Source organism: Macaca mulatta, chromosome 5 (genome assembly GCF_049350105.2).
Source record: "Macaca mulatta isolate MMU2019108-1 chromosome 5, T2T-MMU8v2.0, whole genome shotgun sequence".
NCBI lineage: Eukaryota > Metazoa > Chordata > Mammalia > Primates > Cercopithecidae > Macaca > Macaca mulatta.
The window spans coordinates 181,431,024-181,455,561 of NC_133410.1; the positions used below are offsets into that span (position 1 = coordinate 181,431,024).

The 24,538-nt window shown below is 40.7% G+C and overlaps 1 protein-coding gene across 2 annotated transcripts in view; it reads left to right on the forward strand.

The window, feature by feature from the left end:
• GALNTL6 (polypeptide N-acetylgalactosaminyltransferase like 6) overlaps positions 1-24,538 on the forward strand; it is a 1,218,179-nt gene that overhangs the window by 1,167,983 nt on the left and 25,658 nt on the right. For both annotated transcript variants that reach the window (XM_001084788.5, XM_001084905.4), the window contains one exon: positions 13,864-13,980. In XM_001084788.5, the coding sequence (XP_001084788.2) occupies positions 13,864-13,980 (117 nt within the window). The remainder of the gene's footprint in view (positions 1-13,863; positions 13,981-24,538) is intronic.

Here is a 24,538-nt window from a genome sequence, read left to right on the forward strand (position 1 = left end):
CCATTTTCTGACTGATGATGCAGGAAATACGATGACCAGTCACGTCCAACTTGCAGGCCACTTGAGGTTTCTTTCCACAATCTGGGAATGGAAGGGGACCACACTGTCTCCACAGCACATAAGCCAACTTCTGTGGCTTTCCTTCAAAACAGCATTCCCTGCTTTTAAACATCTGGATGCAGGTTCAATTAGTGGAGCACAGGAACTGCTCTTCCTGTAGATTGATTCTCCCATGGAATACTGAAAACTCATGAACTCCTGACTTAAAGTACCTTTCAGGTCTCCTTCTGATGAGTTTCTCTGCAGATAGTCTTGAAGTCTCACTGTGAAGTTTTCTATCACATCTCATTTTCTCTCCTCTTGTGCACCCTTAATTTACTTATCTGAGTTTTGTAAATTGTAGGGAGAAAAAGAAGGGCTCAAGTAAACTTGTTCATCTCCTAAGTTACTTCTTATAACTTTGTTTTAAATGCCTGCTTTCACGTTTCTGACATGCCATGCTCTTTTGTCTCATAACAAATATTTGAATAACTCATTTCAAAACATAAAAAATTGTCACCTGAGTTTTCAAAAACTCTTGGTCAGCCAAGCTGGCTTTTGGTTATTTCCTTACCTGACCACCTCTCTATTCCAACAGGGCACTCATGAGAGGATCTATAACAAAATACTTCTTTCCCTGACTTTATGAAATCACAGAACAAAAACCTAAGAAAAAAAAAAATTTAACTGTGGTAGAATGATTTATATTCCTTTGGATACATACCCAGTAATAGGACAAATGCAGGCATATGTTCATTGCAGCACTATTCACAATAGCAAAGACATGGAATCTATCTAAATGCCCATCAGTGACAGATTAGATAAAGAAAATGTTTTATATATATATATATCACATTTTATAAATAAATATATATATACACACACACACACACCATGGAATACTATACACCCATAAAACAGAATGAGATCATGTCCTTTGCAGGGACATGGATGAAGCTGGAGGCCGTTATCCTTAGCAGACTAATGCAGGAACAGAAAACCAAATATTACATGTTCTCACTCATAAGTGAGAGCTAAATGATGGAACACACGGACACATAGAAGGGAACAACACATACTGGGGGCTATGAGAGGGTGGAAGGTGGGAGGAAGGAGAGGATCAGGAAAAATAACTATTAAATACTAGGCTTAGTATCTGGATGACAAAATAATTTGTACAACAAACCCCTGTGACACAAGTTTACCTATATAACAAACCTACACATGTACCCCGGAATCTAAAATAAAGTTAAAATGTTTTTAACTTAAAAAAAGAATTAGTAGTTTCCGAGAGCTCACATTCTTATGTGATCAGAAAAACACAAATTGTTCCATATTCTCTTTTTACAAAGAGTAAGTCCAAGCTAGCAAAGCTTTCTAATCTTCAAAGATGATAAGAGAGGGCAGGAATAAACTTGTACTCAGGCAGAACCAAGTAGATTGATGTAGCCCTGACTGATGATCACAGGACGAGCTACTTTCCAGTGAACTGTATGGGTCAGGACAAAGTCATCACTCTTCTGCCATTTTCTAACTTTTCCTTTCAGAAATGGATTTTTTTAAGTCCAGGTTTAAAATGTAGTCTCTTGCAAAGGTTAGGAGATGTTTCCTCCTATTGCTACTCCATGATGCTTTTTCTGGTGCCACCACAGCCTCCCCTAGAGTCAAGCCATTCATGGGTAACCAGGTCTTCTTCAGTCTTGTACTTTGACGACTTCATTGTCGTGCCTCCATCCCTTGGCAGCCCCGAGTGTTAAAATGATTTTCTTTCTAACTCCACTTCAGCGTCTGTATCTGTATCAGACTCCAATCCTGTTTTTGACTAAGATCACTTCTTTTCTAAACCCAAGAACTCATAGCCTTCTTTAATCTCCATGTGTTTCCTGGAGCTCAGTAAAGCAGTTGCTACAGATTTAACACCTAAAATGACATTTTTTCTAATGAATTAGTTATAACCATTACCATTTGCTTGGTAAAAAGAGCACAGGTCTAGGAATTAGACATGGGTGCGAATCCTGCTGCCGTCTGCTGGTTGGATAGCACTGGACAAACCACTTACTTTCTCAGAGCCTCAGTTGCAAATGTGAATGAAAACACAGCATGGCGAGAGTGCAGACGAGGAAGTGAAATGATGCCTGTGAAAGCATCCAGTTCAGTAAGAACCTTAATTTATTTTCCTTCTAGCAGAAAAGAGTTGCTTATCTTAACCCCTACACTCTACTTAAAGGTAGTAGAGTGGCTTATTTATATGAATTTCTCTCTGCATCTATTTGTGAAAATCAACTTGTTTTTGGCCAGAGATCCTTAGCTTAAAAGTTTCTATTTTGTGATAACAGACTGGGAAGGGTGAGTGGGGGCCAGCGGAAGGGTGAAGAGATGTGGATTGAAGAGTAGAAACATACAGAAAGATAGAGGGAGTACATTCAATGTTTGATAGCAGAGTAGGGTGTCTATACTTCACAAAAATGTATTGTGCTTGGGAGATGGACACCATAAATACCCTGACTTGGTCACTGTGTTTTATATGCACGTAATGGAATTTCTCATGCTCCCCATAAATTTACACAAGTAAAGAAGTTTTTGTTTTGATGCCAGACATATTTCACAAATAATAAAATGCTTAGCTTCAAGTGGCAAGACATGGCTTTAGGAAAAGATGATTTGGAGCAGAACACGTAAAAACCTGAGGGCCCTCTGATAATATTTCTGCTGTGGGCTCATCTTTCTCTTGCATAATGTAAGCCGGCTTCTGAAATTAGTGGTCCCAGCAAGTCCCAGGGCAAGAGAGAGATGCCAAAGCAATTACATTTATGGTAAATTCAGAAAAGGAAAATGTGCACAAGATAGGAAGAAAATCTCTGCAGGCATAATTTCAAGGAAAGGCACTAGGTGGTCTCTGCCAGCAGTCATTGGATGTGACTAGCATGGAGCAATTAGAGGTAGAATGGATCTGTTTAAGCAAAATGGTGTGATGGCTATGAGGCAAAACCTTAAATAGTGGAAAATCCTGTAAGAATCACAAAAGCGTTTCTAGTATGTTGCATTTACATGCTGTTTTTACTTTCTACAAGCACTTCACAATTTTTTTATCTCAGTCTCGAATGGATTATATTAGGGCTTATATGTAATTCTATCCTCAAATCTCCCTATCCCCAAAATGTTTCTTTTTAATTCTGATTTTCTCCTGTATATATCATTCCCATCACTATCAAGCTTCTTGAAAGAGAAACTTCCATTTGTTGACTCTAACCTTCATCTTCCAACTTTTTTCTAAGTTCTCTTGGCAATCTGCCTTCTACCTGCATTCATCACACCACAGAAACTGTCCTTTGAAAGGTCTCTGGTGACTTCCTAATTGCCAAATCCAACAGCCTCTCCCTAGGCCTCCCACTACTGGATCCCTCTACGAAATTTGACACTGCAGCTCACCCCTCCCACCTTGAAACTCTTCTCCCAGGCTTCTTTATGATTCCTTCTTATTTTCTCCTTCTTATTTCTAGCTACACTTTCTTTGCTCACTTTCAAAAAAAGTCATTCCCTGGAGTTCCCTCCTCAATCTTCTCATATTCCTTTCTACTCTTTACTTGAGTGAGATCATGTACTTCTGTGATTTCTATTCTTACTCATATGTGGTTGCATCAGTCCAAGTCCAGCCAGAAGACAGAAATCACACCAGTAATTTGAATAGAGACATTTTAATATTTAAAAGAAAAACTGTTGGCTGGTAAGAGGGATAAAAGAAGGCTCTAGGGAGTACTGAAGCAGCAACTCCAAAAAACAGGAACCATCATTAGGGCTGAGGAATGTGAGCAAGGCAGGAACTTGGAAACTTAGAAGAACTCTCCAACTTTTCCCACTCCAAGGCTGAGATTCAGGCCTCATTTGATGTGGTGTGGCTGTCATATACATGCAGCTTGGTAGTGACAAAGAAACTTGCAGGACATAGCAGCTGCTGCTTATCTCTGAGGACCACTCCTGCCAGAGCTGCTCTCTTCCACCCCACCCCACATGCCCATTTACTGGCTATCACATGGAAAAACTGTGCATGCACACACACACACACACACACACGAAAGACCCTTCCTCCTGCTAAGCCCTTCCCGTGTCCTTCCAGCACCCAGCACCCTCTATTAGCAAAATTGTGTCCACTGACAAAGGAGAAATGTCTGCAGGGTCCATCTTGAGAATCACAAAGTAAGGCAAAAAAGGATTTGAAGTTGAAAGGCAAAATATTAGTAGCTAGAACCGTAGATAACAGCATATACCCAAATATGCATTTCCTACCCTGACCTACCTTCCAAATGTCAGACTTTTGGGTGTCTATATACAGATGTCACAAAGACGCCTCAAGCTCAGCATATCTTCTTTATTATACTCATGGAAACAGTGGTCAAGATCTGTAATTTTTATTTAAAATGTCTGAACACATATCTTCTTTTGAGTATATATATAATATATATATATATAATTCGGATATATTATTTGGATACATTCTATCACTAGTTTAGATTCTCTTTGCCAATTAGAACTAGTACCCTTTATGACAACAACATTACTCTCCACCTGTCTTTCTCATAATCACCAGAATTTACTGCCTAAAACAAGTTTTTCTTCTCAAAAACATTGAATGATCTTTTTGCCAACAGAACAAGGTCTAAATCCCTTATCTTGATATTTAAGACTCTTCACAAAATGGCACCAACACACTGCCCCAGTCTCATTTCTTACTACATCCAGATACTACTGCTACTACTACTATGAAACATTAACATCTATTGAGCATGTAATATGGTCCATACACTAAAACAAACATCCTATATGTATAATCTCATTTAATACTCACATCAAATTTATTAAGCATTATCCTTAATTTTAAGGAAAAAAACTGAGGCAAAAATAAGTTAACTTGCTTAAAGTCATGCAGCTCTAGTAAATGGTGAAATCAAACTCTGGGCAGTCTAACTTCAGAATATGTGCTTTTAGCCATCTCCCTAGAAATAAATGAGAGTAGAAATACATTTAACAAACGAGGTAAAAGATTCATAAAAAAACATGAAACATTAGTGAAAGAAATTGCTTATCTAAATAAATGGAAAAACATCCCATGTTCGTGGATTTAAAAACATATTATTGTTAAACGGTGATACTATGCAAAGTGATCTACAAATTAAATACAATCTCTATCAAAATCGAAATGGAATATTTTGCAAAAATAGAAAAACCCATCCTAAAATTTATATGGAACCTCAAAGGACCCTCAATAATGAAAACAATCTTGAACCAGAAAAACAAAGTTGGAGAACCCACATTTCCTAGTTTCAACACTTAATACAAAGCTATGGTAATTCAAAAAACGTGTGATACAGGCATAAAGATAGATGTATAGATCAATGGAATCTAATAGATTGCCAAGAAATAAGCCCTCACATATAAGGTTAATAGATTTTTGACAAGGATGCCAATATCACTCAATAAGGAATGGACAGTCTGTTCAACAAATGATGCTGGGAAAACTGGATATCCACTACTAATGGACTGAATTATGTCTCCCCAAAATTTATATGTTGAAATCCTAATCCTTGGTACCTCCGAATGTAACTTTATTTGGAAATCAGGTATTGCAGATGTAATTAATTAAGATGAGATTATTCTGAGTATGGTGGGCCCCTAATCCAGTATGATTGGTGTCTTCATAAAAAGGGGAAATTTGGACACCAGCACACACACAAACAAAACATCAAGTGAACATAAAAGCAGAAACCAGCATGATATGTTAACAAGCCAAGGAACATCAAAGATTGCCACAAACCACCAGAAGCTAGGAAAGAAGCACATTATGTACTCTCTTTCACAACCCTCAGAAGGAACCAAACTGCGAACACCTTGATCTTGGTCTTTTAGCTTCCAGAACTCTCAGGCAACAAATTTCTGTGGTTTAATCCACCCAGTTTGTGATACTTTCCTATGGCAGCCATTTCAAACTAATATATCTACATGCAAAAAAAATGAGGTTGTAAACTTTACTTCACACCATACACAAAATTTAATTCTAAATGGATCAAAGACCTAAACATAAGAGCTAAAACTGTAAAACTCAGAATAAAACATAGTGAAAAATCTCCATGGCATTGGAATGGCAATGATCTCTTAAATATGACACCAAAGCACAGGCAACAAAAGAAAAAAATAGATAAATTGGACTTCATCAAGATTAAAACTTTTGCGCATCAAAGGCACAATTGACAGAATGAAAAGGCAACCCACTGAATAGGATAAAATATTTACAAGTCATATATCTGATAAGGGATTAATATCTAGAATATATTTTTTTAAAACTCCTTAAGCTCAAAAATAAAACCGCAAATGACTCAATTCAGAAATAGGCAAAGGACCTGAATAGGTATTTCTCCAAACTATACAAATACTCAATAAGCAAATGAAAAGGTTTTCGACATCATTAGTCATTAGGGAAAAGCAAATCAAAACCACAATGAGATACCACTTCACATCCACTAGGATAGCTATTACATAAACCAGAAAAACTACAAGTGTTGGCAAAAATATGAAGAAACTGGAACCATTCTACGTTGCTTGTGGGAATGTAAAATGGTTCAGCTACTGTGGAAAACAGTTTGATAGTTCCTCAAAGTGTTAAACATAGAATTACCTTATGACCCAGCAATTTCATTCCTAGGTGTATAGGCAAAATAATTGAAAACAAGGATGTGAAAGATATTTACATGCCAGCGTTCACAGAAGCATTATTCACAGAAGTAAAAAAGTAGAAACAGGCCGGGAGCGGTGGCTCACGCCTGTAATCCCAGCACTTTGGGAGGCCAAGGTGGGCAGATCACAAGATCAGGAGATCGAGACCATCCTGGCTAACATGGTGAAACCCCATCTCTACTAAATTACCAAAAGTTAGCCAGGTGTGGTGGTGCACACCTGTAGTCCCAGCTACTCAGGAGGCTGAGGCAGGGGAATTGCTTGAACCCAGGAGATGGAGAGTACAGTGAGCCAAGATTGTGCCCAGCCTAGCAACAGAGCAAGACTCCATCTCAATAAAAAAAAAAAAAAAAAGTAGAAACAGCACAAGTATCCATGAATAGATGAATGGATACAAATCTGGCATATTTATATATGTGTTTTTTCATATAAATATACATATATCGGGCGTGGTGGCTCACACCTGTAATCCCAGCACTTTGGGAGGCCTCCGATCATGAGATCAGGAGATTGAGACTATCCTGGCTAATAAGGTGAAATCCTGTCTCTACTAAAAACACAAAAAATTAGCCAGGCATGGTGGTGTGCACCTGTGGTCCCAGCTACTCGGGAGGCTGAGGCAGGAGAATCGCTTGAACCCGAGAGGCGGAGGTTGCAGTGAGCCAAGATTGGACCACTGCACTCCAGCCTGGGGGACAGAGTGAGACTCTATCTCAAAAAAAAAAAAAAAAAAAAAAAAAACAACTATATATATATATACACACACACACGAATATTGGCCTTAAAAGGAAATGAAGTTCTGATACATGCTACAATGTTAAGTTAAATAAGCCAGACACAAAATGGCAAACATGGTATGGTTCCATTTATATGAGGTTTACAAAATATTATTTATAGTCAGTAGAATAGATATTACCAGGGGATGGGGGAGAAGGGGAAGTAGGGAGTTATTGCTTAATGATTAATGGTTGCTGTTTTGAATGATGAAACATTTTAGAAATAGATCTTGGTGATGGTTACACAACATTTTGAATGCACTTAATACTATTGAATTGAACACTTAAAATGGTTAAAATAATAAACTTTATATTATGTATATTTTATCACAATTTTTAAAAACAGCTCATGAAAAGATGTCAAAGGCCTGGGAGACTGGGATGGAGAAGAAAGGAGTGGGACATTCAGTACCTAGGACTAGAATCAGCAGAAATTGTTCATTGAGGGGTAGGGAGGTGGGTGTGTTTGGTGTGGTGCTCAAATTGCCAGATTGAGATCTTGGGGGACTGTGTAAGACACTGTGAAGATTAGCTGGCAATCCACACTGAAGAATAGGCCTGCAATGCTGGACCAAGGCTTGTTCATCTGCGGTCTCCTTTGACTTGAGGCTGTGAGTGATCACATGATATAAATGAAATGTGATTTGACCATGGCAGCGCCCCGTTTACCATCACAGACAATTCAGCCAAAAAAACTAACAAACAAATAAATAGTAACTAACATTTACTGACCACTTGCAATGTACAAACACTGTGCCAGGCACTTCGCATGCATCGGTTTAATCCTCACAATTGCCCTCTGAGGCATGATCGTCTTCATTTTACAAACCTTACGTTGAGCCATGCTATATCAATTCGCCATTCCCTTAAAAATGCCTTACACTGTCAAACTTCAATATCTGAGTTCATTTCTGATTCCTAAGGCAATAGTGTCCCTTCTGTCACTTTACTGTGTACATTCAATTCTACTCAGCCTCCAGGGCCCCTTCCAATGTCATCCGTCCTACCAAGTGCTCCAAGCCCATCTCACTCAGAATGGTCATTTCCTCTTCAGGCCTCACTTAGCATTTAGTCTCTTAAGAAGATGTCTTCAGAGTAATGTCTCCCTGATATGATTGTTGGCTCCTTGAGAATAGAAGCCAGTTTTTCTTAGTATTTGAATGTCTAACCACAAAGTGCCTTTCATTCAGAATCACTCTCAGAATGTTGACTCTCTATAAGTGGATGAACTGAGCTTTAAAAAGGACAGGAGGCTGAAGTGGGAGGATCGCTTGAGCCCAGGAGTTAAAGACTGTGGCAAGGTGTGAGCTGTGAACACTGCAGTCTAGCCTGGGCAACAGAGCAAGACCCTGTTTCTTGAAAAAAAAAAATGAGGTTATAGGGAACCTCATTTGTACCTCACGAGCAGAACGTGGACCTGCTCAGTCTCCATTCAGTTCTCTTTCCATGTTACCCTAGTGTCTTCTGTCTTTCCAGCTCTGCAAATAAATTTGCATTCTAAAATCAACTATGGTCCAGAGGTTGGGCAGAGTGGCTCACGCCTATAATCCCAGCACTTTGGGAGGCCAAGGCAGCAGATCACCTGAGGTCAGGAGTTCAAGAACCTGCCCAACATGATGAAACCCCGTCTCTACTAAAAATACAAAATTAGCTGTGAGTGGTGGCACATGACTGTAATCCCAGCTATTTGGGAGGCTGAGGCAGGAGGATCACTTGAACCCGGGAGGTGGAGGTAGCAGTGAGCCAAGATTGAGCCATTGCACTCCAGCCTGGGCAACAAGAGTGAAACTCCGTCTAAATAAATAAATAAATAAATAAATAAATAAATAAATAAAATCAACTATAGTCCATAAAAGGGAGCATCTTAAATCTTTTTGTCACTTTAAAAATTCACAGCTAGAAATATGGGAAATCTCAAGCCTTTCTTCCATTCATGTCCTCTCTGATGTCCTCACTAGACCATCAGGTGCACAAAGGATAGGGCTGGTTCTTTTTTTATTTTTTGCTGTATACCCAGTTTCCAGCATAGTGCCTATGACATAGCAGGTACCTGGTAAATGTTGTTGCATGAGGAATGAACCCACCACTTCTTACTTGAAAGACCTAAGGCTATCAGGAGGAATTAGCAGACCATGCTGGCTCATTTGTTAAGCTAAGGCTAGTCCCTCTCTACCAGTCAGTTGAATTACCTACTCCACATCTACTAGCCACCTTGACACTTATGCCACGTTCCCCTTCTCTTGTACCTCTCTGATAAAAACCTCCTGTGTTGGGGGCTGGGGGGGCCAATATTAAAGCTGAGCTTGATTTCTCTTACAGACCTAAAGAACTCCTTTACTCTCTGCCTGACCTTTTCCTGGTCCTTGCCCAAAAGGAGATTATCTCTGTAATTCCTGTCACCCATTATGATTCCCCTTTTCCTCATTTTTCTCCTTCTCACCCATTCCTAGCCAAGCACTACCTTATTTTCTAATCCTGTTCAGTGTCTCTCAAGATTCCTTGACACAATTTCAATCAAGTCCTGAAGCTGGGCATCAAAGGAATAAGGCCTGAAAATGATTGATTCTGTCATAGACGTATTTAATATCCCAGGCCCTGGGTTTGGGCCATGTGTACGTGTGTGAACTGCTTCACCTTCAGCCAGAGGTACAGAGTTTATGTTGAAAAAATATGAATCATCGTAAGTGTTCTTGTCTACATTTTTTAAAAAATATATTATTAGTGTGAATAAACAAGTATTAGAATCAGTTCTATTAGAATTTTATCCACTTGTTCATTTTAATGGAGTTGAGTTTGTGAGCAAAATGAGAGAATCTGAGTATGTGCTGGAGAGAGGCAGGTGGACAGGTAAGAAGAGAAGCAAGCAGGAATGGCTGGATACTAACCTTGAGGAAGAGCTGGATATTAATCTCGTATCCAGCTGCCCACCTTATCCTATAGTGAACTTGCAGCATTTCCTCTCTGGCACAACTTTTTGCTGGAATTTACACAGATGTAGACAATTACGCCTTTGAAACCTGAAATTTGGCTTCCAAATCAGTTTATCCCATTGTCTACACAGATGCCACTTGAGTGAGAATTTAGAAAATTCAAGAGTTTAGAAAATGGTATCCTCCATCCCTGCCAGAGGCCTTTTGAGCTCATAACATTTAAAAACAAAACAAGGCACTCCAATAGGCTTTGGTGCGTATCCACAGGCAGATTTGGTAGACTTGTCCCTCAGTGTCCCTGGCTTGGGTATGTTTTCTTCTTCCCCACATCCTCCTTTTCCAGGAGCAGAGCAGCTCCACAGGTGAGTTCAAATGCCAGCCGACATAGGAGAGCAAGCTTCTCCCTCTGGGACCCACTGGCCATGAACCTGCAAGCAGCTGCCTTTTCTTCCCAAATGTGTTCAGAGCTCCTGGACTCAAGTAGAGGGAAAAATAGTGCCTTGAAGTTGTCTTCAGTATAAACTGATACTGATTCTGTAAGAAGAGTGTGTCTGTGAGTTAAACGGCCCAAGAATGAAAAGAAAGGCCTGCTCAGAGTTCTGTTGGGCAGCTTTCAGGTTATAGATAGCTTTAGAAAACCAACACGCTGCACTCAGATAAGGAGATCAAATAGGAGATTTACAGAGTGTGCCAGGTTCAAGACAGCGATAGCGAGATCTACCTTTGACCTTCTGGGTATTTCTATTTCACTAGAGAAACCCCATCACACATCAGGAAATTGATTTTACAAAACGTGTATTTTAAGCTTGGCTTCACAAATTCTAGAGAGAAGTTCCTCCCTGGTACTTATTTTAGGGAAGGTGGAGTAAAGGTAAAAGAAACGAGAGTAAATCAGGTGCCTTCTGATGCCCAGCCAAGTTCATTCCCTGTCTTTCTAGATTTCCTACACTAAGAGAAGGAATGCAACTAGTTCCCAAGGGGTCAGGGCAGGCATTTTCCCTAATTCAAGGTTCAAATCTGGAGTCGATGGGTTCCAGGAAAACCAATATGAAAGTGCTTGGACATATCCATTTATAGTTTGTTTGTTTGTTTCAAAAATGTCCACCACTTTCCTTGGATTCTCGGAGAAATCTGTAGGCAAAACCAGGTTAAGAACTGTTCCCCTGTACTCTGCATTATTTTACTTTACCTTGTCATCAGGGACAGAGATCCTGAAAGCAGAGCCCCAGCAGTAGCAGATGAACCCAACCTGTTGCCTAAGTCCCTGAATAAGGAGATTAGTTCCCACCACACTGATTCCCTCCTGACCGGCATCCCCAACCTCTACTCCTAGAGTAAATGAAATACGAACTATCTCTTTCCACCACCACCATTCTGTCCCAGCATGATTTATGCCTTTCATGATCCTCAGTACATTTCATAAAAACCTTCTCTCTGCCTCATTGCCCACCCCGGCAGGAACAGGCCCAGGTGGGTATTCTTCTGTCGCAGAGAGACTCCTTTCCTTATCTACCCATCCAGGCAAAAGAACCTTGGTTAAAATGATCAGTTGGGCCCATCCTGGTTTTGTTTCCATTCTTAAAAGGACCTAAAGGGATTATCATAATCCAGTACTATATAAAGGCTTAAAAAGGATTAAGATCATTGACCTTATATAAGCATACACATCTAAATAGCAAACTATCAAGAATATCCGTCTCTGCTACAGACTGTGCCTCTGACACCATCAGGAAGATTGGTGAAACCTTCAAGCAGGAAGAATATGATGAAAGTGCCAGGTGTGGTGGCTCACACCTGTAATCCCAACACTTTGGGAGGCTGAGGCAGGTGCATCACCCCGTCTCTACTAAAAATACAAAAATTAGCTGGGCGTGGTGGCACATACCTGTAATCCCAGCTATTCAGGAGGCTGAGGCAGGAGAATTGCTTGAACCTGGGAGGTGGAGGTTGCAGTGAGCCGAGATTGCACCACTGCACTCCAGGCTGGTGACAGAGTGAAACTCCGTCTCAAAAAAAACAAAAACAAAAAAAAAGGTATGACAAAAGGGCGTGTCTCTGCCCAGACTCTACTTCTGTTGCTGTTTAAGTTTTTGACACATTTTATTGTCCACTCTTTTCCCACCTCTAAGTATTGAGTTCCTTATATCAGTGCTAACATAATTGTAAAGAATTATCCTTTTTTCCACTCTGCAAATTTTCAAAGGTCAGGCTTCATGTAGAGAATCTTTATCCAGTGTAGTATTTCAGCAATAATACTGTCTTTCCTATTTTGCTAATACTCTAGAGTGACATTTAATTTATCATTCAAAGGCAATACTAAATTATGACAATAGGTGTAGACTGAGACCATTGTAGTCAAACTGAAACCAAAGGTCACCATGTTCTGCTCAGAACCATGCAGGGCTAAGTGGTTTGCTCTCCTCCATCACATCCTATACCTGCCACACCCGCCTCATATTGGATCTCTCTCCCGCTAGCATGATAGTGATAGAAGGTGCTTTGAAACAGGAAGATAATAAATTCCAAATTAAGAACTATCTGAAAAGAAAAGCTTCCCATTTTAATGAAGTCGTAAACTCTAGGCTACTCCCTCTGTTGCATTATCAACACATTCTTTGCCGCAACCAGCTGCAGTTTGGCTGTTTAACCATCTCATGTTCTTTAGCCTGTCGAGTAGACCATGTTGTAACCATAATAGGTCTGTTGCCTGATGTGTGCAGCAAGTCAATACACCAAGATATGGGGTGCAGCTGAGAAAGAGGTTTAATTATAAGGCTGCCAAATGAGGAGATGAGAGGAAAACTCAAATCTGTCTCCCCAAGGAGTTTGGGGCTAGGATTTTTAAGGGTTTTGGAGTAGGCTGAAGTTGGGAGATCATTGATTGGTCACAGAGAGCAGCATGAGGTCATGGGACAGGGAGATGAAGAAACAATATTCTCATGTTGATCTATTTCCTCTGTGAGGGTCTTTAAACTGGCTGCAGTCAGCTGTTCCACTGGAATTCAATATCTGCTTAAGCAATTCTTAAACAAAAACCTTATGATTCTAACGTCACAAATCCTATGTAAAGGAAAAATGGAGATGCAAATGGTTAGCATCTAGTGCTACAGACTTTCAGTTACAAGGAAGTGGGTCAAAGTACAGACTGATTAATACTTAATTATAACTATATTTCTTTCCAGAATTCTTGTTAAGCCAGTGAAGATGGCTTCAGTGTTACATTTAATTCCCTGATTTTTCTCCATAAATTGCATACAAATTCGAGGTCTCATTCAACATGCATGTAATAAAAAAGATAATCTATGTCTTATTTAATCTATACCATGGTTGTTAGGAGCCAATGATAAAATACAACATAGCCCTACACTCAGCATTCTTTCTTCTTTCCATAGATCCGAAATGTGGCGGCAAATCTCTGTGTGGACAGCAAGCATGGAGCCACCGGAACAGAGCTGAGGCTGGACATCTGTGTCAAGGATGGTTCTGAAAGAACATGGTCTCATGAACAGGTGCGTCAGCTCCCAGAAGCCAGGGCAGTGGGAGCCAATGGGGGGCTGAGGCAGACACAGAGAAATGCAGCCAGAACAAACCTCCGAACGGTGCAGATGGTGCGTGTGAGACCTGGAGTGAGGTTGCTGTGTCACCAACCAACGCTGCAGTTCGGTGAATCACTTAATGTATCAGTTTATGTTTCTTCTCAGAGCAGTTGTGATAATCAGTTCAGATAATGTACACAATTATGCTCTAAATATGAGAAAGGATGGGAGACTGCGACCCTAGTCTTCTTTCTTTTCCCAGAATGGTAGTTTAACACAGAAAGCCTGTAGAGTGCTTTGGAACACTTCCAATGAAATTTCATGGTTTTAATGACTCTGTTGTTCCGTGTTTGTGACAACATCTAACCTTGCTTTTCCCCTGACCATGAACAGATCACTTTACATGGGCCTCCTGTTGTTGTAGTAGTTTTTAATCTTACATGTGAAGGATGTAAGCAACAACACCCCGACATGGACTTCAGGAAATACTTTAAGGCTGTGTATTGCTTTGATTGATTTTTGTTTTGTTTGTTTTTTTCTATTTCTGTGTGTACGTAGTAGGTGTATATATGGGGTACATGAGATGTTTTGATGCAGGCATGTAATGTATAATAATCACATCATGGAAAAGGGTCTCCATCCCCTCAAGCATTTATCCTTTGTGTTACAAACAATCCAATTATATTATTTCACTTATTTTAAAATGTACGATTAAATTATTATTGACTATAGTCACCCTATTGTGCTATCAAATACTAGGTCTTTTTCATTCTTTCTATTTTTTGTACCCATTAAGCATCCCTACCTCCCACCCCCCACCCCATACCCTCCCACTACCCTTGCCAGCCTCTGGTAACCATCCTTCTACTATCATCTCCATGGGTTCCATTGTTTTGATTTTTAGATCCCACAAATAAGTGAAAATATGCAATGTTTGTCTTTCCATACCTGGCTTATTTCACTTAACATAATGACCTCCAGTTCCATCCATGTTGTTGCAAATGACAGGATCTCATTCTTCTTTATGGCTGAATAGTACTCCATTATGTATAGGTACCACATTTTCTTTATTCATTCATCTGTTGATGGACACTTAGGTTGCTTCCAAATTTTGGCCATTGCGAACAGTGCTGCATCAAACATGGAAGTGCAGGTGTTTCCTCGATATACTGATTTCCTTTCTTTTGGGTATATACCCAGCAGTGGTATTGCTGGATCACATGGTAGCTCACTTTTTAGTGTGTGTGTTTTTTTTTTTTTTTTTAGACGGAGTCTTGCTCTGTTGCCAGGCTAGAGTACAGTGGTGCAATCTTGGCTCACTGCAGCCTCCGACTCCCTGGTTCAAACAATTCTCCTGCCTCAGCCTCCCGAGTAGCTGGGATTACAGGCATGTGCCACCATGCCCAGCTAATTTTTTTTTTTTTTTTTTTTTTTAGTAGAGACAGGGTTTCACCATGTTGGGCAGGATGGTCTCGATCTCCTGACCTCGTGATCTGCCCACCTCAGCCTCCCAAAGTGCTGGGATTACAGGCGTGAGCCACCATGCCCAGCCAATTTTTAGTTTTTGAGGAACCTCCAAACTGTTCTCCATAGTAGCTGTACTTATATTCCTGCCAACAATGTATAAGGTTTCCCATTTCTTCGTATCCTCAACAGCATTAGTCATTGTCTATGGTTTGGATGTAAGTCATTTCAACTGGGGTAAGATGATATCTCATCGTAATTTTGATTTGCATTTCTCTGATGATCGATGATGTTGAGTACCTTTTCATATGCCAGTTTGCCATTTGTGTGTCTTCCTTTGAGAAATATCTATTAAAATCTTTTACCCATTTTTTAATCAAATTATTAGGTTTTTTACATAGAGTTGTTTGAGATCCTTATATATTACAGTTATTAATCACTTGTCAGATGGGTAGTTTGTAAATATTTTCTCCCATTCTGTGGGTTGTCTCTTCACTTTGTTGATTGTTTCCTTTGCTGTGCAGAAGCTTTTTAGTTTGATGTAATCCAATTTGTCTATTTTTGCGTTGGTTGCCTGTGCTTGCAGGGTATTACTCAAGAAATTTTGCCCAGACCAATGTCCTGGAGAGTTTCCTCAATGTTTTCTTGTAGTATTTGTATAGTTTGAGGTCTTGTATTTAAGTCTTTAATCCATTTTAATTTGATTTTTGTACATGACAAGATATAGGGGTCTAGTTTCCTTCTTCTGCACATGGATAACCAGTTTTCCCAGCACCATTTGTTAAAGAGACTGTCTTTTCCCCAGTGTACGTTCTTGGTACCTGTGTCGAAATGAGTTCACTGTAGATATGTGGATTTGTTTCTGGGTTCTCTGTTCTGTTCTATGTAAGACTGAATTGCTTTTAATCAAAAAGCATTTCATTGCAACTCAGTTTAAGTGAGGTATGATTTCTAACCTGCTTAGAAATTTGAAAGTCCTTGCAAGCAGCTTCCCTGATACTGTGTCACCTGTGAAAGACAAAAGATAGTGGGCAAAATTGTCTTTGCTCTCTTTTAGTGTTTTCGTTTTTTGTATTTTAGAGACGGGGTCTTGCTCTGTCACCCAGGCTGGAATGCAGTGATGTGATCAAAGTTCACTGCAGCCTCAAACTCCTGGGCTCAAGTGATCCTCCTGCCTCAGCAGCCTGAGTAACTGGGACCATAGGTGCATACCACTAAGCTGACTTAACCCTTTTCACTGTTTTAATTTCAAATTAAGAAATATTTCAATAGAAAGCTATAGAAAATATCATAGCAGATATTTATGTATTCATCACACTCACCTCTTATGAAAAGCAAAAAAAGTAAGCAAGCAGTTCCCAGTAAGGCGTTAGTGCCTCCTATAGCTAGATTCATCTGGTGTCCATCTTGTACATTAAACAAGAAAAGATCCACCATGCCCAGCACAGGACGTTAAAGAGTTGTCCAGATGTTCTGAGATTCACCTCCCTCGCCCCACCTCCCTGCCCCTCCCTGCCCCACCTCTACCACGCGTTACAATGCAGAGCATCATGATGCAAGGAAAACAGCCACAGACAAAGTCCACAGTGCAGTCCAGAGTCTTTCAGTCCATCAACAGTGCCTCTCCTCTAACCACTGATCCGATCTTTGAACCCTCTCCCCACAGACTCGTGGTATTCTAGAAGAACTGTGGGTCTTGTAGCCAGGCCAACCTGGATTTTAGTTTAAACCATGTGGCCTTGTGAAATTGTGAAATCTTTCTATGCCATAGTTCTTCCATCTTGGACAGAGTGGTCAGAAGAATAAATCTTGGAGCAGCATCTTGCACATGCAGCAGGTGCAGAGTAATAGCCTCTCCCTCCTGCCTTCCTTCTCTCAAACACCCACACATCCCTTTATGCTAATACCAGGTTAGAAACCTCTCTCAGGTCCAAGGCAGCTGGGACTTTGGCTTCATTTATCTGTTCCCAGCATAGTCAGCAAATACTAGTTATTATTCACTGAAATGTACCCTGCATGGCTGGGCATGGTGACTCGCGCCTATAATCCCAGCATTTTGGGAAGCCGAGGCGGGTGGCTCACTTGAGGTCAGGAGTTCGAGACCAGCCTGGCTAACATGTTGAAACCCTGTCTCTACTAAAAATACAAAAATTAGCCAGACGTGGTGGCTGATTTTTTATATATATATATATATATATATTTATATATATATATATACACATACATACACATACACACACACACACACACACACACACAAACACCCAGATGGGTTTATAGAAGGTTCTGTGGCTCCAGAATTTATTGATAAGAATCAAATACCAGTGAAAAGTTATTTTCCTCCTCTTTCTTCTGTCTGTTTCTATAAGCACCATGGGGATGTTACTGGGGACCTGAGGAATAGTGTTGGACTGTTAACTCCAAGAAGCAATTTTGACTTCAGCTGGGAGCAAGAGAGAAGGCTTTAGAAGCTATCAGTGAGGCTGGCATCTACAGTGGAAAAGGACTTTTTAAAAAAGAAAAAGGAGCAAGCCATAGGAAAAGCTTCGTTTCTTGGGCTAAATTCCTCTCTACCATCTCTATTCAGCCCAACCAAGAAACACACGTGGCCAGCTGGTGGATATAAAGCAGGCCTAAATGCCTGAAATGGGCTTAGTATTTCTCTCCAGTAATGCTCTGGAATGAAATCTGCTCTGGCCTGCAGATTTTATTTGACAGCTGAACATGGATATAAACAAAGGCAACGATATTGCATACACTTTAAAAATTGCTGGTTCGTTCCCCAGACCCCCTATGTCCCCCAACTCCCCACCTCCCGCCCCCAGGCTAAACTGCAAAAATCTATGGCCTGTAATTCAAGAAATGGTCACCAGAGAGCAGCACTAGACAAGCAGAAAACTACATGGGCAGCACAGAAAGACCAGTTAATACAGCTCTTTAAAAAGATTTCCTGTCTCTAGAGATCCTAAAAATGAAGCTACAGTAGGATTAAATAAGGTTGATAAGTGGTGGAAAATGCATCATATTTGAAATATTGCCATATATTGACTTGGAGGTTAAAACACTACAAGCTGTTTCATTCGCCAGTAATTAACTGTAAGCTTTATTCAGTATTCACTCAGTGACTTATAAGAATTAGGAATCACTCTTCTACATTTAGATTAAAATTCCTGCATGAGGAAGGCATATCGGAACATGACAATTGTGGGTTTTCTTTTTAATTCAAAAGCATTCAAAGAATACAAAAGGAGACTTATTAGAGTTGAAATAATCCCCTTTTTCCAAAAAAAAAAAAAAAAACAAAAGTGGCAAAAATAAAAAAAAGAATAAACAAAATTGCTACGTGGGAAATGAAAAAGAGTCCATTGAAGGACCTGTATAAGAAAATGCCTTCTGCTGCAGAACACTGGCGGTGACTAATGTGGTTTCTGTGAAGGAAGCAAATGTATGATTCATTTTGCCAGGGCAATCTGCATAGCTGTTTGATATCATGGTAGCATTATGCTTCCTTTAGGGATCAAGAAAGAAAAACAAAAACAGATCCTAATAAGACTGTAAGGTCTGGAAAGAATACTCTCCAGCTCCCATTGAGTCCAAGGGAGAGGAGTGGCGAGGAGGAGGAACCCCCTTGGCCTAGTTTGGCTGTTCTCACTCTGCAGGCCCAGCAGCAGGCTCTGATGTCGTGCTGGGGAGCAAGTGTTGCAGCCAAGCTTTCATCCTCCTGAGGAAGCAAACACAGGCTGCCTTTCCAGGACCTAGGGGAAGGTTCACAAAGACAGAAGCAAGATAATGTGTGCATCCGGGAGACAGATTATTTTCCTTTCTTTTTTCCCTCCTTGGGAAAAAAGAGTCTCATTATCAAGACAGAGCGTACTGATGGGTGCAAACTGCAAGGAGGAACATGCTGTATCTCAGGTTTTTTCAAACCTCATAACAACGAAATAAAACATCACAAGCCAGACAGAGAAAAATATTTTCTGTTTTCTCAAGTCAGGTAGCAAGAGCAAGAGATAATAAGTATATTTGCAGTACCAAATCCAGTGACCTTATTCATACAATACAAACAGACCCAGGCAACATGACACATACCACATTAATATTAAAGCAAAGAAATAAGAGTTAACATTGTGATATGGTTTGGCTGTGTCCCCAAATCTCATCTTGAATTGTAGTCCTCATAATCCCCATGTGTCATGGGAGGGACCCGGTGGGAGGTAATTTGATCATGGGATCAGTTACCCTCATGCTGTTCCCCTGATAGTGACTGAGTTCTCATAAGATCTATGGTTCTACCAGACACTTTCCCCCTTTTGTTTGACACTGCTCCTTGCTGCCGCCATGTGAAGAAGGATGTGTTTGCTTCCCCTTCTGCCATGATTGTAAGTTTCCTGAGGCCTCACCAGCCATGCTGAACTGTGAATCAATTAAACATCTCTCCTTTATAATTTACCCATTCTCAGGTATGTCTTTATCAGCAGCATGAGAACAGACTAATACAGTAAATTGATAACTGGTAGAGTAGTGTGCTTCTATAAGGATACCCGAAATTGTGGCAGCAACTTTGGAACTGGGCAACAGACAGAGGTTGGAACAGTTTGGAGAGCTCAGAAGAAGAAAGGAAAGTGTGAGAAAGTTTGGAACTTGCTAGAGATTTGGAGGGCTCAGAAGACAGGAAAATGCAGGAAAGTTTGGAACTTCCTAGAGACTTGTTGAATTACTTTGACCAAAATGCTGATAATGATAAGGACAATGAAGTCCAGGCTGAGGTGGTCTCAGATGGAGATGATGAACTTGTTGGGAACTGGGGTAAAAGTCACTCTTGTTATGCAAAGACACTGGTGGCATTTCGCCCCTGCCCTAGAGATCTGTGGGACTTTGAACTTGAGAGTGATGATTTAGGGTATGTGGCAGAAGAAATCTCTAAGTGGCAAAACATTCCGGAGGAAGCAGAGCATAAAAGTTTGGAAAATTTGCAGCCTAACGATGAGATAGAAAAAAAAAAAAATTCTGGAGAGAAATTCCAGCCTGCTGCAGAAATTTGCATAGTTAATGAGGAGCCAAATGTTAATTACCAAGACAATACGGAAAATGTCTCCAGAGCAAATCAGAGACCTTCACAGCAGCCCCTCCCATCACAGACCCAGAGGTCTAGGAGTCAAAAATGGTTTCTTGGGTGAGGCCCAGGTTTCCCCTGCTCTGTGTGGCCTCAGGACATGGTGCCCTGTGTCACAGTTGCTTCAGCTCCAGCGTGGCTAAAAGAGGCCAAGGTACAGCTCAGGCCATTGATTCAGAGGGTGCAAGCCCCAAGCCTTGGCAGCTCCCATGTGGTGTTGGGCCTGTGGGTGCACAGAAGTCAAAAATTAGGCTGGGCGCAGTGGCTCACACCTGTAATCCCAGCACTTTGGGAGGCTGATGCTGGCAGATCACAAGGTCAGGAGATCGACACCATCCTGGCTAACATGGTGAAACCCCGTCTCTACTAAAAACACAAAAAAATTAGCCGGGCATGGTGGTGGGCACCTGTAGTCCCAGCTACTTGGGAGGCTGAGGCAGGAGAATGGTGTGAACCTGGGAGGCAGAGCTTGCAGTGAGCCAAGATCACGCCACTGCACTCCAGCCGGGGCAACAGAATGAGACTCCATGTCAAAAATAAATAAATAAATAAAATAAAATAAAAATAATTAAAGTTGGGGAACCTCCACCTAGATTTCAGAGGATGTATAGAAACACCTGGCTGTCCAGGCAGAGGTGTGCTGTAGTAGTGGGATCCTCATGGAGAACCTCTGCTAGGGCAGTGCAGAAGGGAAATGTGGAGTTGGAGCCCCTACACAGAGTCCCCACTGGGGCACTACCTATTGGATCTGTGAGAAGAGGGCCACCATCCTCCAGACCCCAGTATGGTAGATGCACTGACAGCATGAACCATGCACCTGGAAAAGCCACAGACACTCAATGCCAGCCTGTGAAAGCAGCTGGGAGGGGGCTGTAACCTGTAAAGCCACAGGGGCAGAGCTGTCCAAGGCCATGGAAGCCCACCTCTTGCATCAGCGTAACCTGTATGAGACATGGAGTCAAAGGAGACCATTTTGGAACTTTAAGGTTTAATGACTGCCCCACTGGATTTTGGACTTGCACAGGGCCTTTAGTCCCTTTGTTTTGGCCAATTCCTCCCATATGGAATGGCTGTATTTACCCAATGCCTGTACCCACATTATATCTAGGAAGTAACCAACTTGCATTTGATTTTGCAGGCTCATAGGTGGAAGGTACTTGCCTTGTCTCAGATGAGACTTTGGACTTAGACTTCTGAGTTAATGTTGGAATGAGTTAAGACTTTGGGGGACTAATGGAAGGGCATGATTGTGTTTTGAAATGTGAGGACATGAGATTTAGGAGGGGCTGGGGCAGAATGATATGGTTTGGCTGTGTCCCCACCCAAATCTCATATTGAATTGTAGTTCCCACAATCCCCACATGTTGTGGGAGGGACCCAGTGGGAGGTAATTTGATCATGGGGGTGGTTACCCTCATGTTGTTCTCATGATAGTGAGTGAGCTCTCATGAGAGCTGATGGCTTTATAAGGGGCTTTTCCCCCTTTTACTTGGCACTGCTCCTTGCTGCCACCACGTGAAGGAGGACGTGTTTGCTTTTTCTTCTAGCATGATTGTAAGGTTCCTGAAGCCTCCCCAGTAATGCTGAATTGTGAGTCAATTAAACCTCTTTTTTTTAATAAATTACCCAGGCTTGGGTATGTGTTTATTAGCAGCGTGAGAATGGACGAATATACATTGTAAATCTATGTTTTAAAGGATCATTCAAAAGAAGAAAGTGGAGAAATTAAGATCAACTTACTTTAACACTGAGGAATTTAAGGTTGAAAAGAAATCAAGCGTTATTGTACAGGAAACCTGAACAAAATCTAAATTCTTTTGTCAATAAGAGCAGGCCAAGGGTGAAGACAAACTATAAATGTCACAATAACATTAATTAAAGGAAACAATGAATATGATTCAATGAATATAATTTCATAATGTCTATTTGTTTCTGCTTTGACAAGACTGCAGACAGGAAAATGTGCCAATGAAAAGGCCCAATGCCTGATTGGTTTGACATGGCCACTGAGATAAGATCAATGGCAATAAGAAGTATTTCAAAGACCTAAGAGAGAAAAAAATTAGCTAATTGTAGGTGCAGAAGAATAAAGTAATTGATACAATCTGAAGATGTACCACCTTGGATGCAGGAAAGTAATCAACAGCTAATAATAATAATACATAAGACATTGTGAAAATGACAGGCTAACCATCAGGCTACAAATCTAAGCATGATCATGGCACTACAGTACCCAGAAACAAGAAACAGAAGTCACCTAAGGATGCCCTCAGATATAATTGTGACAATAGGTGAATAAAGTTGTCCAACAGACAGATTTACCTGTGTTTGCTATAACACAGGTATTCTTTTGGACTTAACTGATGCATTTAGTAAAAAGTATGAAAAGGTCATCTACCAAAGAAGGGGGGACTCTTAAGGTGTGACAGAAGCAAGACACTCATTCTCTGCAGGCCTGGTTTTCCCCAACTGACTCAGGAGGGACTGTACTAGGTAGTGATTACATTCCCTTTCAGCTCTGGCCTTCTGAATGTATAAAAACCAAAGACAGAGAGATGGAGACAGAGAGGGAAATAAACCAATCAAGACCACTTGTTTCTGCATTGGTTGGACTGCCTATAGTACAAGGGAAATGTGCTATTTAAATAAAATAAAGATTTAATCAAAGCCAATGGCAAGTTTGTTGGCCAGGAAATTTCTATTAATTTCTATTCCAATAATAGGTAACTGAATCCAGAGTCATCAAAGATGAAAATTCAAAATATAAGCATTATCACTGTTACTGTTGTAATTAAACAGCACAAACTCATTTGAGAGACTAAAAAGACATTCATTTATATTGATAGTTATCTCAACATATGATAACAGATAATTGTGGGTTTTATTTATTCAATAGAAATTTTGTTGAGGATCTATTGTGCGTCATAAATTGTTCTAGGTGCTGTAAACACAAAGGTAAAAATGCTCCAAGCCCTGCAACCAAGGATCTCACTGTCTAGGGAGGGATAGAGAAACATAAATGGACAATCATGATGAAATAGGTAAGGAATGGGAAGGAGTAAGTAGTTCAAAGAGGATGGCTTCTTGGATGAGTGGACACCTGAACTGAATCTTAAATGACAGATGATCATTACCTAGACATACCTGGCTAGTGAATGTCCCCTTTCCAACCAGAGGGATTTACATGAACACAGCACAGAAGGAAATACACAGCCTGGTTTGTGTGAGGAACTACAAACGTTTTAGCATTGCTGGAACATAAACTTGAAGGAAAGGAATGTAGGTGGAAAGAACAGCAAAGGCCAGATTGTGGAGAGTTCCTAAGATGTTAAGAGTTTGAACTTTATTATCTAGGGGTTATGTGAAAAGGCTGTGAGCGTTTAAATTGAGAGGAAACAAGGTCACATAGGCCTTTCCAACAGACTTCCCTGGAGGCTGAGGAAGGCAGATGTGTGGTAACCAAAAAAGGCAGGTGGGAAGGAAGCCAGTTTGGAGATCATTGCAAGAGCTATTGAGAGCAATAGTTGTGGGCATAGAAGGGAATGAACAAATTCCAGAAATGTTTATAAGACGAAAGTGGTAAGACTTGGTCATTGATTAGATGAAGATGATAAGGGAGACAAAGGAGTTAAAGACTCCAAGGTTGATAAGGTGCATGACATGACCACGAACTAAACCAAAATAAAGGAGCAGGAACAGGGCAGAAGAGAAGAAAATCAATTGCATTTAGAATATGCTGGATCTGAGATGTCCATGGGACATGCAGCTGGGAAGTCCTGCAAGTAACTGGACATAAGATGGATGATGAGTGACCGGCATACCGGTGAGAGTTGAACTGAGAGTATAAAAGACCAACCAGGGGAGGTGCAAGGACAGGGTCCAAGAGAGAACCCTGAGCAACACCTGCAGTGAAGAGATGCATGAAAGAGAGGGTAGCGAGATGGTTATAAGATA